Below are 17,570 nucleotides of genomic sequence, written 5' to 3'. Positions count from 1 at the left end.
ATAGGTAAGGTCAGGCGGATTCATCACCGGCGGATCGATCCCAGATCTCTGCCAGAAATCCGCGATGTCTCCTTCTATCACCTCCCGTCCAAACTGGCGCGCTATTTCGGATTTCGGATACCAAACAAGATCACGTTGTCCACGGAATTTAACTTGCACATCTTGAGCAGGCATCCTCCTCCACCCAAACTCATTATGTTGATACCTTCTCACAGGAGCTATGCCGATAATGCCTTCGTAATCGTTATCGGTCATTTCTCGAAGAAGATCGATGCTGCCTGTCCGAAAAGTCTCGACTTTATCGACGCCGCTTGATCGTATGCGCGCGAATGCGCGCGATGTACCCATTTACGACAGCGGCGCCTCCCACGCGATGAGCAGCGACCCACTCGTACTTCTAATATTGGCGATTTGGAGCTCTCTTCTTTAACATGACCTGGCGGCCGCTGCCCCGAGGTCTGTAGGCTACTACTTGCTTCCACACGCCATCGTCGCATGCCCAGCCTTCTCTGTATCCTCTTCTCACCGGAGGTGGAGGTTGGTCGTCATCTACCTCTACTGCCTCTCTGTCTTGCCGGGCCGGCCGGCTGGCATTTCTGATGGGTGGTGCATTCTGCATCGGGACATCTGCATTCTAGGTAGAGGTTGGTGGGCCTCGATCGTCGGCCGTAGGCGGCGATGGACCCATTAACGCAGTCTGTGCCTGGGTAGAGATGTCTGGGTACGGGGATCTATCGGCTGCTGCTTCCGCATCGGCGCCAGTGTTGTTCTGCGTTGGCGGTTTACGGTCCTCGTTGCCTCGCCTATTACTTTGCCTGGTGGAGTCACCAGCTTGCGAGCCAAACAGACTGCGGACCGCGGAGCTAGCCGTGTTAAGGATGCCCCCTTGAGTTCCAGAAGCTACGTTCTCTTCAGTGTGAGATGCAGACGGTGCCGCTTCAGCAGCCTGGCTACCGGTGTTACCTGGGCCCGACTACGCTCTCCTGCGCTGAGCTCCAGCAGTACGACGCGGCGATTTAGCTGTAGGGTTATCCAACGCATCTACAAACTGAGGAGAGGTTGGCGAAGGTCCTGGAGGCGGACGATCCCTGTATCGCTCATTTATTTCCTGGATGCCTGGGTCTGAGGGCGTTGGTATGTCCCGGGCTGGGGAAAGACTTCTTTCCGAGTCATCATTGCCAACACGTCGGGACGAACTATTGTCGGGCCAGCCCCAAGGCTGTTCGTTTCCATCGCGGTGGGAGTAATCTATGATGCTTGATTGCTTGATTGCTTGATGTCAAGTGGGACGATATCAACCTGTCTTTATATAACCACATCAACTTAATTCCGTGTTGATTTAGCAATGTTACGTCTGCGCTTTAATCCCATAACGGTATATGACAAAAGCACGAAAGCTCAAACGTGCTTTTAGTATATAGAAACTATTTAGCTCGCCAAAAACAGTTCTACTTGCTTATAAGGCCTAGATGGCTAACACACCTGCTGCTGCGCTCTTATATCTCGACGCACTCCTCATTCACACTTCTGCATTCTCGAAATCTAATGCAATTACCTGCATATTTTCTACGAAATATGTCTTAATTAATTTTTGATGCACCACGTCTGATATTCTTCGATGGCGTTTAATTTACTCTTTATAGGGCTGTGGCAGATCTCTCAACTCCTTGTCTTGCCTGCGACCATCGCATATTGCGATATGAGGAATACGCTCTGTTCTCTTGCTGTGGACACTACTGCCATGAGCGCTGTTTGAGAGCATACTTGCTAAGCCAAAACTATCTCTGCTCTAACTGTTTCGCTGATCTCAATCAATCTGCTAACGGCACAGTTAGGTCCCCTGGCTTTAATCTCTTAACAGTTGTTCTCGAAGACGGCTCGGACCTGATAGATAACCGTGAGGCGATTTACAGGACGGAGCAAGCACAGTCCATTCTAGAAGACAGTCCTGCTAGTGGGCACGAGGACGAGTCCACCGATACGTAAATTGGTGATTCACAAGAAACCACGAGCTTTAAGAGATCTAGTCCCCCGATCTCTCTCTATTTTATGCTCGAGTCAGACAGCGAAGAAGACCAGCCGGATAACGACGAGAACTACGCCATTTGCACTGATCGTCTCCATGACGGAGTCGTTACTAAACTTCCGTGCGGTGGTCGGCATCAATTCCACAGAGCATGCATTAGAACGTGGCTGGAAACGAGATCGACTTATCCTTTTTACCGGATAAATGTATTAGAAGAGCTGCTAGCTGACTCGGGCTTTAAGGATGAAATGATGGGGCCACCAGATCAAGCAGAGTGTTACGTCTATAATCGAGACCTCTTTATCGAGCGCGTAAGCATAGTTCCGTGCACCAGCAATCACTTATCCCACAAAGAATGTGCCCAAGATTTTATTAGAGTACATGGGGCTTGTCCTAATTGTTACGAAAGAATTCTACACGGCATTGTGCTAGAAGATCCTCTAATAAGGCTCACTCCGCTAGAAACTATTCTACTAGAAGGTCTACGGCACGTTAACGTAGCTCAGTAGCTTATGTTTCTGAGTCATCATCCCGCTCAGCTTGAGATAATACCTAACGTCCGCGAGCTTCTTATCTTATACCGCGAAGCTGATGAGCCTCTAAAGATTCTCTCCGTGTCCGGAACAAGAAGCCGGCTGGCGCATGTAGTACTAGAAGGGCTAAATAACCTATATCGGCATATTCAGGTTTAGAGCGCCTTTCGGTGGCGAGAAGCAGCACTATTTGACCTAGATTCGATTTTGGAAGACATTAAATCGGACGAAGTGATAGGAGGGCTTACGCTTAACTTTTACCGTCGTAAAATCCACCTACACGTACTAGACCTTGTAAATTTTCGCGAGAGCTTGTTGGAGTTACTCGGAGAATATACTATAGGGACTTAATATGCTATAATTATTACTCTGAGAAGTTATTCAAGTATAGAAAGCGATCCTAGGTAATATTATACAGCCGCCAGATTATTCGCTCCCTTCATCTCTGAGAGATTGGTGCGGCTCCCTTTCAGAGGATGCTGCTCGCTTCTATTTCTCTTCCCCTAAGGCATCTAACACCTCCTCGCACTCCTCTAAGGAGTCGAGGACATCCTCGACGTTTCCGTGGATGAAATCACTCAGAAATTGCTTCATCTTCGTGATCATTTCGCGATCCTTGGCGCTCTCCGACTGGTACTCGACTAGCTGCCGTCGCCTGTCCTGTAGGTCCAACTCGAAGCCGTTTAGACGGTCATCCTTTAGAGCGAGCTCTGCCTGTGTGGTAGTGTGCACATTTCGTATCTCTTTAAGCTGACGTGCCAGACCGTTACAAGCATGTGTGGCGGCTTACACGTCTTGTGCACCTCGTGCGAGGGCGAGATGAAGATTTCGAACCTGATTTTCGAGACCTCTGGCGTACCCGACCAAGCGCTCCTCTCGCGCAAAGAAGTCTCGAAGGAAGTCCCAATCAGACCACCTTTCGCAGTCCTAGCAATGAAGGCATTCGCGCTTAATCACCTTGTTAGTTCTTAATTAAGAAAATGGGCAACAGCTTACATGCTTACAAGGTGGGCGCGAGAGGTCATGTTATCGTGGACGTTATACTTAATCCGACTTGCCGACTGTATAGTGATTCCGCGAGCGATGAAGTTCAGATTTGGTGTCACTTAAATATCAGCGTGGGCTTATTGAGACCTGTAAGTGCGTCCTTTTGCTACTAATTTATAGAGAAAGCTAAGAATAGCCTGTGCTCAGCTGCGATAAAGCGCTTAAATCAGCCGTCACAATTTCGATCAGGCTCTTAAATTGCCTGTCATCATTGCGACTAGGCGCTTAAGTTGGCTGTCTCAACACTAACACTGCTCTCCGCTGGATTAATATTTTGGACTCGACGGTAGCCCAAGCAAGCGGACTAGAGAGGGACAGAAACGAGAGAAAAGTTAGGGAAAGGGAAATAGAAGCCTTCACTATTCAACTGAGAGCACTCTCCACACAATCTTGAACATGGAACAAACAAGAGTCCTGTTTATCAAATTACTGGATGGACGTGAGTACTACATAGCTTCTAAATAACGTCGCCAGCAGGTGTGCATATTCTAAGGGACAGGATAATGGCTCAAGGACGACTGTAAAAAACATTCATTGATATGCGCAGTTACACCCGGTCTAGTCTCGGAAAAGATGGTCAAGGCAGGCGCAATACATGCCAAAATCAAAGGAACGCTCGAAGTCCAGGTATGATAAGTATAACGTTGCTCAAGAAGACCGACCATTCTCCTTCGCTCTGTTAACAGCCTTTCCTTGGAACCAATTCAGAAGGCCAGCCAACAGGAGGTAAATAGACCGTTGGAAAGGCGTGAATTTGGGAAATGTCTCCCATGGGAGCAGTTGCTGTTGGGGCAGCCTATGCTCGTAAGAAGGCACTCATGGAATCGGTGAAAGCTTCCCAGCTTACCTTCGTTTGAACGCCATCCTCTCTGCTACGTGCTCCAGGTAATCGAGGCTGCAAGGTGCGTAGAGGGACCGGCGGAGTATGGGCATGAAGGCGAGATTGGAAATGACGCTGCAGTCGTAATTGATTGATCCTAGACCATTTCGTACGTAGGGCATAGCTCGTACGGTGGCGTTCGGAGCCATGCGTGACATTGAAAACGTGCGCAATCGTGTCCCAAGTGCTTGTGGGATAGGATTTACGAATGCTGAAAAGTGTTTGCTCCTCTGCGAACAGCCATGGCTTATACGTAACCTCTCGTGTTTGTGGCATAATGTCAATCGATGTAAGAAATGGTAGAGTAGGAAAGCCTGGTGAAGCGACGATTGTTTTGTGGATGCTAGTGCCAATCAGGCCGCATATGTATTAGAGCTCGCTCTGGGCTGCGTCCCTAGTGGAACCAATGGCGCTAGAGCCGAGGCGCGCGGCAGAGGTTCTTTTTTTTTAATAATTTGGCTTTTTTTTTCTTGATGGATGGGCCGTTGCGATAGCTTCTAAAGAACCCCTGTAACCGCCCCTGTCGCCATGTCGGTACCGCTGTGCCGTAGCGCGGCAATCACCGGCCTGCCCGACCGTAAGATGTAGGCGCTCAAGTGGATGGCCATAAAGCTCGCCGCCGGCTCCTTGAAAAGGTGATAACTCATGAACTTTGACGACGCCATGATGAGTTCACGTTTGAAGAACTCTTTTTTGATGGCATTTCGGATGCCCAGTATGGCGAGTTCGCGAACCTGTGTCAGGACACGGGTAGCCACCCCAATATCACGACAGACAACTCTGCTTGGGCCAATACAGATGAGGTGACCCAAAGCTGTACCCAAGATATGTCTCTCCTATCCGAGGACGAGAAGCGGACACTACAGAGCATTTCTAGCCTCTGTTAGAAGGTGGAGGATTTGTGTACGGAGTAAGTAGATCGGTTGAAGCTTATATACTTTGCTGATGTAATTACAGCAACAAAGACAGTATCGCTGAAATGAACACGATGAGGAGGTTTTTGGAGCGTCTTGAGTCTTGGGTTCGCGAGATCTATGATCTGTTACAAAACATCGATGATCGACTTGCGCAGGGAGCTGGTAAAAAGAGGTTGGATTTAAAGGATGGCGGATGCACCAACGGTAGAAGTACAGACGAAGCTTGAAGGCAAATAAGGGGCTCTCATACTTTCGATGTATAGGAAACGCTACTAGGAGTAGAATATTGCATAATAGAACACTCACACTCGCTGCTCAAGAATAGAAGACCAACTTGATTAGTTCACTATCATGGTGATTCTCAAACAAATAAATGAATAAAGTAGTCAGCTGCCATGATTCTAAATACTAATGCTCCTTGTGTCGTAGAATGGAAGCTAAAATCTAAAGAAAAACGATCCTGAGAGCTGACAGATTCGTCATCAGTTGTGTATACCGGTAGCGACAAAAACAGAAAGAATGGTAATAGAAAGAGCTAGTCTCGATATGAGCGAAGTACCAGAAGCTGGGCTTCCCGAGCTTGCTACGATAGACGTGCTTGGAGTCGGTTGTGGTGTAGGAACCGGCGGAGACCACTTTCCCGAGAAAGCCCATGTTGTAGGAGCTGTTAGATTTCGAGGCTGTCCGGTACTCGCCATCGTCGCTATGAGCGGAGGAGTCGTCCCTAGCGGAAATTGAGGAATACTCAGGCCGGGTGTAACCGTTGGTGGCATCGTTGAAGAAGGTAGAGAAGGCCTGCCATTGGGAACGGCAGAAATAGCACTGCCTGGAAGAACTCCTTGCACAAGCGTTACTGTTGTCGTTGTTATTGACTCGATGGTTACAGTTCTCGGGGTATTGCAGGCAATCGTGTTGCTGGCCTCCGCACGGAGGAAAAGAAAGCAATGATGAGCAGCATTTGGAGTAGGTTCTCCTTTCTAGAGGATGGGTAGAACACCTGAGGGGAGAGACAGCGAAGGTCATCTTATTTCAGTCTGCTTAAGCGCCCAGTGGCTTATCTTCCATGTCGCATAGGTGAGGGTTGCAGACAGGTGATCACACTAGTTCACTTGAGAAATACTACGGCATTGGGCACGGGTTCTATTTTAGTGGCAAGGGAGAAACCGACCCGAGTTAGGCTTTGCCTGCAAGCGTTAAGTCGCGAGACGGAAATAAGGGCCAGCGGTACCGCGCGGCTGAGAAAGATGAGTGTATATCTCCAGCTAGTGGTAGGAACTGTGGCTTTTCTGGCTAATTTTACACATTAGGCGCTTACATGAGCCCTCGGGTTATATCGAATGGACCATCACTGAAGAAATCTTCGAGCCAACTCTTAAATACGCGAGACTTTGTTGCTCCACAGAATCTCAAATCACCCGAAAAACAATTTCCTTAATTCTACTTCCTCCACTTCCACGATGTGTCTGGCTACAAAGATGCTATAAGCCCCCAACTCTCACCGGCACCTTGGCCGTCGGAAGAAACTATCTAGAAGAACTTCATCAGCAATTCATTGCAAGATGGGATTAAAAGCAGACTGCTCGCTGCTTGTATCAAGCTGAGAATGATCTTCTTATTGAACTAAGGGCAAGAGGGTTGACATGGAAGGAAATCATAAGAATTTTCGAAGCGAGGTTTGGAAAGCGTTACCCTCAAAGCACTCTCGGCATGCGATATCGTAGGCTGTGTAAGAGAAGCCTGAGAACAGAGGGGTTTCCCACCAAATAAACGCTTTAGTTTCATTGATGAAGACTAGCTAGTTCTAGAGAGTGGATCTTGTATATTAAATGCAAACAAGTGCGGATATTTTGGTAGTCAGCACAAGTAGTGATAATGTAAATTTACTAAAAACTGTTGTGCGTCATGGATCAAGGATTGATGGAACGGATGCCATAGACATCTACATGAAAATCGATCAGAAGACAAAGGGTTTGCTATAGGTCGATTGAAGATCTATAAGACCGCTTTCTAGGGAGATGATCGGCGACACAACTATTATAAGCCATGAGTAGCCGACTCGCCTCTACATCCTCCCCTCTCTACAGCTGGTGAAAGCACTGGTGGTGGTTTAAGCTTCGCCGCCCTTACTTTAGCCTTGCACTGTGAAACAGAGCCTTTTTGCCTTTTTCGACCTTTGTCACTTCTCGTGCGTCTTGCACGTAGGTACGTGATCGGCAGAACATCCTCTCCTGCCTGTATCGTTCAGCGTGTTATTTGTGGATCAGGAGGATGTTCTTACGTTGTTAAGGTCAAGCGGCCATGCGCATAGATTTTTGGACGAAAAGGCGTGCAACTTCCCCTCATGCCTGATGAGGATGCAAAAATCTGCTCTACAGCGCTCGCTTAACTCTTTGGCCTTTTTGACCATGGTTGCGGTCCGCTTCCTGAAGGAGGCTCGCTCAGACTGAGTATTAACGTCTAGCCGGATGTTCGCCATGTCTGTCCGCTCCACTGCTGCACACGACCTCAATCTCATAAATACTACATGCGAGCCTAAATTTAGAAATGGGTTTATTGGGCGCTTCAGCAGCACCGGTGTGAGATTCTATAAATAGGGCTCACAAATCAGTCAGACTCGTTTATAAGGGTACGTTCGAGACGGATGAAGCTCTCTCGACACCCAATTAAGAGATAACATGGATTCATCTTACATCTACTGCTTTGCCTTGCTCGGCAGTTTTGCCACCCTCTTCTTCATCACTATGACCTTCCGGTTCTACCTTGGCTTGAGACCCATAGTAAGGAAAATATATCGAATAGTGAGGTTTTACGTGCTGCGGCAACTCATCCTACGTCAGTTTATAAAACGACATTCATTGATTGGTCCAATCTCATGGCTCAGCTTCCTCTCTCACATGATTTTTTGGGCAGGAACTGCTACTTGTAACCTATGGGGGTTTCCTAGTCGAAGGGAGATAGGCCTACGAGTAGGAAAGCTGGCGCTATTGAACTTTGGGCCTCTTGTATTTTCCAGCAACCTTGGATTCGCGGCTAACCTGCTCGGACTTTCCCTAAAATCCTTCAAGCAAGCCCACAGGGCTTTAGCAGTGATGACTACCGTCCAATTTAGCCTTTATGTTGGAATCTCTTTAGCGGACGGAAAGTTTTCGGTCAAGAAAGGGAAACAGTTATTCGGTCTTCTTGTACGCTACCTACGACTAGCAGAGGCAGCTACTAACCTAGCCAGGCTGCCGTCGCTATCGCCGCCCTAACAATCTTTCCCGTATTTCGACGATTTTTCTACGAGATCTTCGTGAAGTCTCACGTCCTTTTGTCTGTCTTCGCCACGTATGTAATCTGGAGGCATACGAGTGGGGGCGACAGGATGGAATTCCTCTATTTTCTGCTATCTATTGGAATCTTCGCTGGAGGCTTGGTTCTACAGCTCTTGTTGTTCCTCTATCGCAACACCGGCTGGAGTGGGCGGAGAGCAACAGGGGAAATCCGCCACCATGCCGGTGCTATCTCTGCAAGGATCACCCCAAAACGGCCGTGGAAGGTTAAAGCTGGCCAATATGTTCAACTGTGCTTGCCGCGCCTTGGATGGTTTTCCGCGATTCAGACTCATCCCTTTATGATTGTGTGGTGGGACGGAGATAGCGACGAGAAGGCTACCTCGATCGAAATCCTCTTTAAAGTTCGAAGAGGCTTTACTAGTATGACGTGTGCCTGTGCCTCGCATAGGAGCGCAGTATCTGATCAGAGGTGCGCAATTGGTGGATTGGATAACCTCAAGGGTGAAGTTTCCCGTGCCAAGAGAGGTATCTATGCAATTAAGATGGTACATCAGCCACCGCAGCTGTCGCTTAAGGGCCCATAGGCTCCTGAAAGATAGAGGCGGTGGATTGTTAAGAACCACATGTATGTTTAGATACGGCATTTTGAGTCGTCCAAGCTCTTTCCGAAGCACCGAGTAGTCGTATGTGCATGAGAGAGACTGAGGCAAGACTATGTAAGGTCCTACCACGAGCACCTCTGCGTTAAGTCCCGCCACCTCTAGAATTTTTATGAGAGCGTTGGTCCAGTCCAAGTTGGTAAAGCAGTCTCTCCATGGCTGTAGGAGGTGCTTCTCGTAGCCCTCGAAGGGTTGGTCGATTGCTTGAGAGAGACTGTATGCATCCGTACTGGATAAGTAGACCGCTATATGGTGGTACAGCTCCCTGATGCGAACGACAGATTTGAAGCTCATCTTCGGCGTATTTCGCCCAACTTCTCGTTTGTGTGACTTATATCCTAATTTCTACTCTAGACTAGGTCAGCAACGGCACTATCCGCCAAGGATATATTTTTAGGCCTTAAGCGCCCATTATAATTTGTCACAACACCGATCGTCTTCGTTATAGTGATTGAGGCTTCCTCTAACTACAATCCCTCACACATTTAGATAAGGTATTTATTATATCTATTATTAGCTTAAGTCAACTCGGGCAGTACGGTTACGATTGAAGAAGCTCTATATAAAGATTTATACTTAGATCGAGAAAGATTTAAGCTATATACCGATGGCGAACATTTTGTTTAGAACTTCTAAAGGATAGTTTGAGAGATTTCTATAAGAAACGTCGTTGTCCGACTAGCTTCTCTCCCCAGAATACACCCCTTTGTCTGTCAGAGAGTTTTCCCGCAATGTCTACTATTACTCCCTATCGCACACCAGTGGTCGTATACTACGATACTGTCACCGGGTTTTCTCAACAAAACGGATTCCCACCTATGCGGCTATGCGTCCATTGTGGCGCTTGGATCAGAGGCGATGAAATCCATGTTAGTCTAACTGATCACTGCCATCATCGATGCCACTTAGATTGTTTAAGAGCGTTCTTAGAGGCGAGCGGTTCTAAATGCATAGATTGCCGAGCTCCCGCTAGGTTAACGAGGGTCGCAACGTCCTATAGGATTTGGATGATGTCGGAAGTAGAGTTTGATACTCTTACCCGATTCACAATATACTTCGCACAATCAGATACACGATCAACCTGTGTCGGCTGCAGAAGAAATGTTTCTCGCGCCCAGGGTTACACTACTTTCGACTGTTGCGGATCATGTTACCATATGGATTGCTTGCGGTCGTATATCCTTCGAAGCAGCGCGAGGTGCTGCTATTACCATCGTGGCATTGGGGAAACACGCTTGCATCCTAGTAGCAATCAATCAGCCTCACGTCGGGTCAGAGATCCACCCAGCTTCCATCAGGCTAATGCCATCTCAGCCTCACGCAGAGCTGCGAGCATTCCTGACGTAAGTGCGGATAGACATACGTCGAATTTTTCGTCGCTTGAAGAGACGGTCCAGCCGCTGATCGAGCCACTTCAGACGCTGGAGATTGCACCCGTCACCTCAACCAGTCAGACCAACAGACAGACCTTGTCAGCTACTGCATCAACCACAACACCATTTGGGCAAAACTTAAACGTCGATGCTCGCCCAGATGATGAGGTTGAGAACTGTCCCATCTGTTTCAGGCCACTTGAAATACCACTATTTTCGTGTGAAGCTGGGCACCAGTTCCACAGGTACTGCATTGAGAAGTGGGTGAAAATAGGGATGAATAGAAGTTGTCCAAATTGTCGGCAAGAGCTTGATCTAGACTACCGACTTCATCCGCAAGACTTGGTTATCCTAGATGGGATTCGAGTAACAGAACAGAAAGTTCGCGACGATTTCCTAAAACAACTCCTTGAAGACCATCATTTAGCTTTTCCTGAATTGCAGGTCCTCCGCTATATTTATAAAGAAGCAGAAGATGCGTTGTCCTGGATCTACAGAACGTCGCTACAGGGTTCCAACCCATCGAGCATGGAGATTGAACAAATAGCAGACGTCAATGAGGAAGCCAAGCTTTGGAACCTAATTCACTCACGTGAACAGCAAGTCGGGCTCCTAAGCATTGAGAAGACTCAGGAGTGCTGCTCAGTCCAGTCGGATTGGATACGCAAAATTCATGATTACTTTGCTTCGAATAGAATCTTACTGCCTTCACCGGAGGAATGAGTCCGAGCAGAGTCCAGGCGTCATCAGACGGGCTCTTAAACTGATATGATGATTGTTTTGTTTGTAGATAGAATACCTTAGCAGAGATAGCCTCCTATAAAGCTAATCCATTAACTGCGAGACCTACCGTGTTGAATGAATCAAATTGATTTACCCTAGTTATATGCACTTTCCAGACTATATACAGAAAATTTCTACCCTTCTCCGAGTTCCAATTGTAATTTCCCAGGGTAGTCTAGCTGAAACAGCCTAGCGATGTCTTTTGGTTTCGTCTCTCTGATTTGCTCGTCGCTTGCTCTCGCTAGACAGGTGGACTTCGGCGGGATGAGATCAACAGGATCATCCAATATAGTATTCTGAAGCTGCTCACACGTGAAGTCCGCTCCAGGAAGGTATGAATCAATCTCTGCAAGCTCAGGGCGTGCAGTAAAGAGTGACATTGTAAAATACCGTGCAGACTCTTCGCTGAGATCTAACATTCTAGAACGCTTAGTACAATTCAAACTAAAGGCTTGGGAGGACATACTCTCTACTTGAAAAGCTTCTCGAAAAGCATCGAACTTGCTCTGGTGGATGGTGAGCCATGATATCGAGGGCTGGCGACGGATTTGCCGCTTCGTACAAAGGGAGCAATAGTATAAAACTCAATTTCCGTCGATCTCCACGCCCGCACCGCAGACCGAGAAGATGGCTCAGTATTCTACCTTCCTTAGATTCTGGTTGAGCTCAGTCCGCACAGTGACTCTATTCAAACCCGTCTGGGATGCGATCTTGTCAGTATACTCGTCCCTCACGGAGGCATCGGCACTCTGCCCACTTTTCCCGCTTTCTTCGCCCCGAACCGGTAATGGCAAGCCTCTCCTCCGGTTGGCCATTCTTTTGACATCGTACTTCTGTTTCTCGGCCTGCATCTGAGCCTTCTTGGAAGATACGTCCGTCTCAAAATTCTCGTAATAGAGCAGCTGGCATTTGTATTTGGCTGACTGCGCCAAGATGGAGATTTTGTCGAACTTTCTGATCCGAACGTAGAGGTTGATAACTCGATCCGTGTGAGCTGCAGACTCTTTGACTTTTCTTGGCTCGTGGATGATATCCCTGATTTTGCGTAGTAGTTCTGTGTTGGCAACTTCACAAATGTACTGCAAGATCCTCATTGTCTTGAAGGTGGATTGGCTTGCTGGCGCATTTCTGAAAGCCTTGAGTATTCCTTGACCGTGGAAGCCCCTACTCTCTGCAGCACGAAGGAGACAAGCTTCCCACTTTTGAGCTTCTGGCTGCGGGACTGTCGATACCAGTGGAGAGGGAGACGTGGCTCTTCGCCTGAGATGCTCCCCCATGACAATGACCTTGGTTGGGGTTGTGTCTGGAAATGGAGATGCCCTCTTTTTGCATTTCGAGACCGGGCTAAGAAAAAGTCTTTCGGTTTCGTCATCCTTCACACGTTGGCATAGCTGAAAGATCAACTCGAGGTAGACTCCCCGCAGTTCGTTCAGCTGCTTGCTGAGTTCCGGGGCGCTGGTGTTATTGGGCATTTTTAAGGCTCTTTCTGGATATACGAATGCCTCAGCTCGCGATATCACGGCAATTCCGCAATTGTGGCAATCTGGGAAGCTGCCTGTAGGGTACAACTAAACACCTGTTAGCAATACAATAGACGTAACAGGCACTATTAGTGTTTTACCGGATGTGTTTTAGGGTTCTTCCAGCAAACCGCGGAAAGCCCCTTGGCTATCCTGTGATTGTTCACAAAATCACCGATGTTGCATGCCATTGCTTTGGCACTTTCGTCGTGCCTCCCTTCATTACCATAGATGTGGACTTGCTTGCCAGAAAAGTCAACGACAGCGAGGATCCAGTGGTCTCCAGAACCTTTCCAGACGCATTCCAGAGAACTAGACTCGACGTTGCAAACAATACACAGGTGACTAGATCCCAGTTTGTGGGACAGAGTCGATGGCACAGATGGTGAAATGCCTACAACATGGCGGAAAGAGGTGCCTGGGCCGGGAGGGTTTTTGATCGCATGAGATGCTACCAGAACGTCCACTCTCTCGGGTAAGATTTTTTTTCAGCGTCAAGGTGATGGCGTCATCGTTGAGTTTCGTATCCAGACGGAAACGATCGACGATTTCCCTTGAGATTCCGAGGCCTTCGGCGAATGGAAGAAGCTGCTCAATCACGCGGTTCAATCTCGTTTCCACAGCCTCTCCGATCCTGATTCCTGGACATGACTCATCTGTCGCTAGCTCGATAGCATCTGCCATGTCATCTTCGTCATCCGAAGGCAGGATGATAGGGCCTGTGGTTACGGCATCACAAGCGTTTCCAAGACCGGCCTTGCTTTCGTGTTGAGCTTCTGGTTCTGTAAAGACAGTTGGTGGCGTTGGAATTCCACAAGGCTCGTTGTTTGAGCTTCTGAGGGCTTCTGGCGCATCCGATGGTGTCCGCGTATCGGAGGAACTGTCGTTTGACGCACTAGGGCTTCTGGGAAATCCTGATGGCGTCTGTGCGTGAACGGAGTGGCCGTCCGGTGCTCCAGGGAATTGCTCGTCTGGAGATGGTTCTGGCCCGCTGAGTGGATCTTTCGGCATGCCGTCTAGGAACAAATTGATGGCATCATCCACCTCTTCGGAGGCTGGATCTAGGCCTTGTTTTTGGATTGAACTTGGTGATCCGTCAGTCACCTCTGTTGCTTCATGCTCAGAATCACAGCTTGGCTGCTGAATTTGAGGTTGGGTGAGTGCGATTGAATGTGGGCCGCACTTCTCTCTTCTGCAAAATCGATAGTTTCCAGGCGGCCCGGTCCATTCGGACTCCACAAAGTTTGCAGGCATGGCAAGATTAGGACCAGAGTTCACAACTTGGTAGTATCCGGAGCCAGCTGACAGTCGGCCGTTGGCTCCGGATAGTGGGACAGGTTCACGTATATCAGTTGGAGAAGGTAAAGCAGCCTCAGGTTTGGTACTCAGAGAATGGGCTGCATCAACGTATGCATCCAGCTCCCTAAAGAATTCCCTAAGCTCACCACGGACTAAACCGGTACAATGCGCGTGAGTGCGGAAGAGCTCTATAATCTTAGACTGCACGATGTCTCGAAGGAATTGCAACTCTAGCTCCAAGGGTAGGGATGATGTCTGGGAGCCCTTTGTGTTGAGCTGCTTTACTACTGGCTGCATATTCGCTGAGTAGAGGAGTAGAAAGAAGGTTGTTCGTGATCGTGCTATGCTCTCAGTAGGAGGTACTAAAAGAATGGGAGAGGAAAGAGAAGAGGCGACGGGCGGTTAAAGTAGTGTGGGGGATAACCGATATTTCGAAAAAGCACTAGGCGCCAGGCGCCTCTCGACTGTGCCGCAATGCTTCCTTTAAGGTTCCAGCGATCGTCCACCCCACTTTAAGCGCCCGTTGCCTCTTCTCGTTCATTCCTTCCCTTTCTCCTTTCTTTTTCACTGTGCCGCAGAAGGCTTGGCAGACATCGACAAGGATCCCCAGTTTATAGGAGAGAAGACCTAGGTCATTTTAGCCGAACCTTCGCTTCAGCGCAGTCGGAAAAGCCAGAGTTTCGTTCCTGGGTGCCATCCTAAAGATAATCAACTTACTCCATCCAAAGGGGATCTTAGCAACTATGAACACGGCCTTATTCTAAGAACCGTGGCATCCCGAGCCAGGAAATCAGTATATTTACAAACTGCAGCGTACAATAGATTTCTTGGTGACCTCGACCCCTTTCACGCAAGCCAACCGCCCCCCCCCGGTTGGCGATCGCTTCCACCACTTGTTCTTGCCTCTGGTGCTGGCTTCACTTTAGCTCTGCCCTTCGCCCCGTCGCGACATCCACGCCTCCTCCTCCACAAGCTAACCTCTCCTGGTGCTATCCAGCGGTATCGTCTGACTTGAATAGCCATGCAATGTCCGCTGGTTTGATCCTCCTAATCGAATCGTCTTCTTCCGACATTAGGCGAACAGTCTCAGGCAGCGCTGCGTCACTCCCTCTAGGCAGATAGCATGATTCTATCTCCTGAAGCTCAGGCCGGGCGATGAACAGGGCTCTTCCGAAGTAGTCTGCGAGCTGCTGATTGAGATCAAGAACTCTGAGAAGTGTCAGCGACGTTTGTATTGAAGAGGTTGAGGGTAAGTACTTCTTGCCTCCAATTTTCTTTTCCAGAATCCCATGCGTCTCTGGTGGGTCATGGGCCATTACATTCAGGACTGGTGGTCGAGTCCACTTCTTGTACAGAGGAAGTAATGAGAGGAACCTCACATGGCGTCTTGCAGATCGGCTGTCCTGTGGGCTGAGAAATGCGTGCAAAATCCGCCCTTCCTTATAGTTGGTGTTGAGCTCTTGACGGACCCTGCTTTCATCTTTGTTTCCATGAGCCGCAATCTTTTCGATGATTTCGTCTTTCAAATGGCGTTGTGCGTCTCTATTGTCAACTTTGCGGTCTTCTTGGATGTCGTCCTCTACACCGTGTCTTTTTTTGAATTTGATCACGTTGTCTCTCCTGTTTTTTTCCTCCTTCATCCTGTTCCTCTTCGAAAGTCTCTGGGACTCAAACCATTCAAAGTAGAGGACCTGACACTCAAACCTTCGGAACCTTGCAATAAAAGACTCATCACCATATTCCATGATGAGATGGTGAAGGTTTATCACCTTTCCGATATCCTCATCAAATCCTTTTTCGAGGACTGTTGGCTCGCAGAGGACACTCTTGAGCTGAATAAGGGTTTCTGCGTTGGCAACTTCACAGATCAATTGGAGGACCTCGACGATCTTGTGTATGGGCTGATTCTCAGGTGCATTCCGAAAAGCCTCAACAATTCCCGGCCCGGAGAAGCCGCTCTGCTCGGCGGCGAGGCGAAGGCATCTTTCCCATTGTTGAGTTTGTGGTTGAGCGCCCAGTACAGCTGGAGGAAGCGACGAAAGATTTGATTTCTTGAGCTTCTTCGAAGGTACCTTAACCTTGACGGGCTTTCCCGTTGAAGCAGATAGCTGCTTTCTCTTCCTTGATCCTTGCAGAAGATGAAGTTCTTCTTTGGCATCCTCTGCTGCATTGTCGCATGATTGAGAGATGGACTCGAGATAGACGACCCGCAATCTGTCCAGTTGGCTGCTGAGTTCGGCGATGCTGGTTTCGGTAGATACTTTCAAGGCCTTTTTGGGGTATAGAAACGCCTCGGCACGTGATATTACGGCCACACCGCAGTTATAGCTGTCTGGAATCTTGCCGGTTGGATACAACTAGGTAGGACTTAGCCAATACGAAATACTCAGGGATGTCGCATCTTACAGGATAGATTTCTGGATTCGACCACGAGATTGGATCAACACCTTCGGATCTCCGATAGTTGTTCACGAACAGGCCGATATTGTAGGCCAAAACCTCGGCTTCAGCCCCGTGCCCTCCTTCGTTGCCAAAAACATAGACCTTCTGATTCTTTTGGAGATCGACGACGACGAGAATCCAATGGTTGCAAGACCCTCCCCAAATGCTCTCCAGAGAAGTAGAATTGACGTTACAAGCAATAAACAGGTGGGTAGATTCCGTGTTATGTCTCAAAAGCGGAGGCATGGACGAAGAGACGTCGCTCTCAGTGTACCGGTGGCAAAGACTCTTTGGCGGATTTTGAATCGCAAAGGTTGCTATCAACGCCTCAGATGACTTGGGAAGAATCTTACCCAGCACCAATAAGATGCCGTCGTCATCCAGTTTCTGACTCGGGCGGAAACGTTCGATAGTCGCCTCTGAAACCTGAAGCGGCTTGATGAATCCATTGACATGTTTGATGAGTCTGTCAAATTTTGCTTCAAGGGTCTCATTGTACGTCGGTCGCGGACCCAAGTCGTCCACAGGCACCTCGATAGAATCATCAACTCTACTATGGTCAGGCGAAAGGATGATGATGGGTTGGGCACGCTTGTCGCTTTGAGCGTCTGCGGCCCGACGCTGATCACTTTCGCGCTGTTGGATCTCTGGCTCTATCAGCCTTGTCGGTGATTTTGGATCGCGCGGTGTGCTAGAGGTCACGCATAGCTCCGTTAGCACCGTGGGCGGCGTTGATAGTTCACAAGGTGAGTGCCGCGATTCGTTGGAAGTTTCAGGCGGGTTGTTCGGCGATGTTGGTGGTGTAGAAACTTCGCG

General features: G+C 48.6%; 2 protein-coding genes across 2 annotated transcripts; both read right to left on the bottom strand.

Annotated features, from left to right (window-relative positions):
* Positions 1-12,125: 12,125 nt before the first annotated feature.
* Positions 12,126-12,587, bottom strand: LTHEOB_10071 (Transcription factor jumonji/aspartyl beta-hydroxylase; the record flags this gene model as incomplete). The annotated part of the gene is made up of 1 exon (XM_035506676.1): positions 12,126-12,587. One exon carries the CDS (start codon positions 12,585-12,587, stop codon positions 12,126-12,128), a length of 462 nt encoding a protein of 153 aa, XP_035368109.1.
* A 2,714-nt stretch (positions 12,588-15,301) lies between these two features.
* Positions 15,302-17,570, bottom strand: LTHEOB_10070 (Transcription factor jumonji/aspartyl beta-hydroxylase; the record flags this gene model as incomplete). Its single annotated transcript, XM_035506675.1, has 3 exons — positions 15,302-15,521; positions 15,570-16,669; positions 16,719-17,570. Coding segments are annotated over 3 exons (2,172 nt in total), but the record flags the coding sequence as incomplete, so codon positions are not given.

The sequence above is a fragment of the Lasiodiplodia theobromae genome (assembly GCF_012971845.1).
Source record: "Lasiodiplodia theobromae strain AM2As chromosome Unknown scaffold_36, whole genome shotgun sequence".
NCBI lineage: Eukaryota > Fungi > Ascomycota > Dothideomycetes > Botryosphaeriales > Botryosphaeriaceae > Lasiodiplodia > Lasiodiplodia theobromae.
Note: the sequence above shows the minus strand (reverse complement) of the source record. Positions and strands in the feature narration are given on the sequence as shown.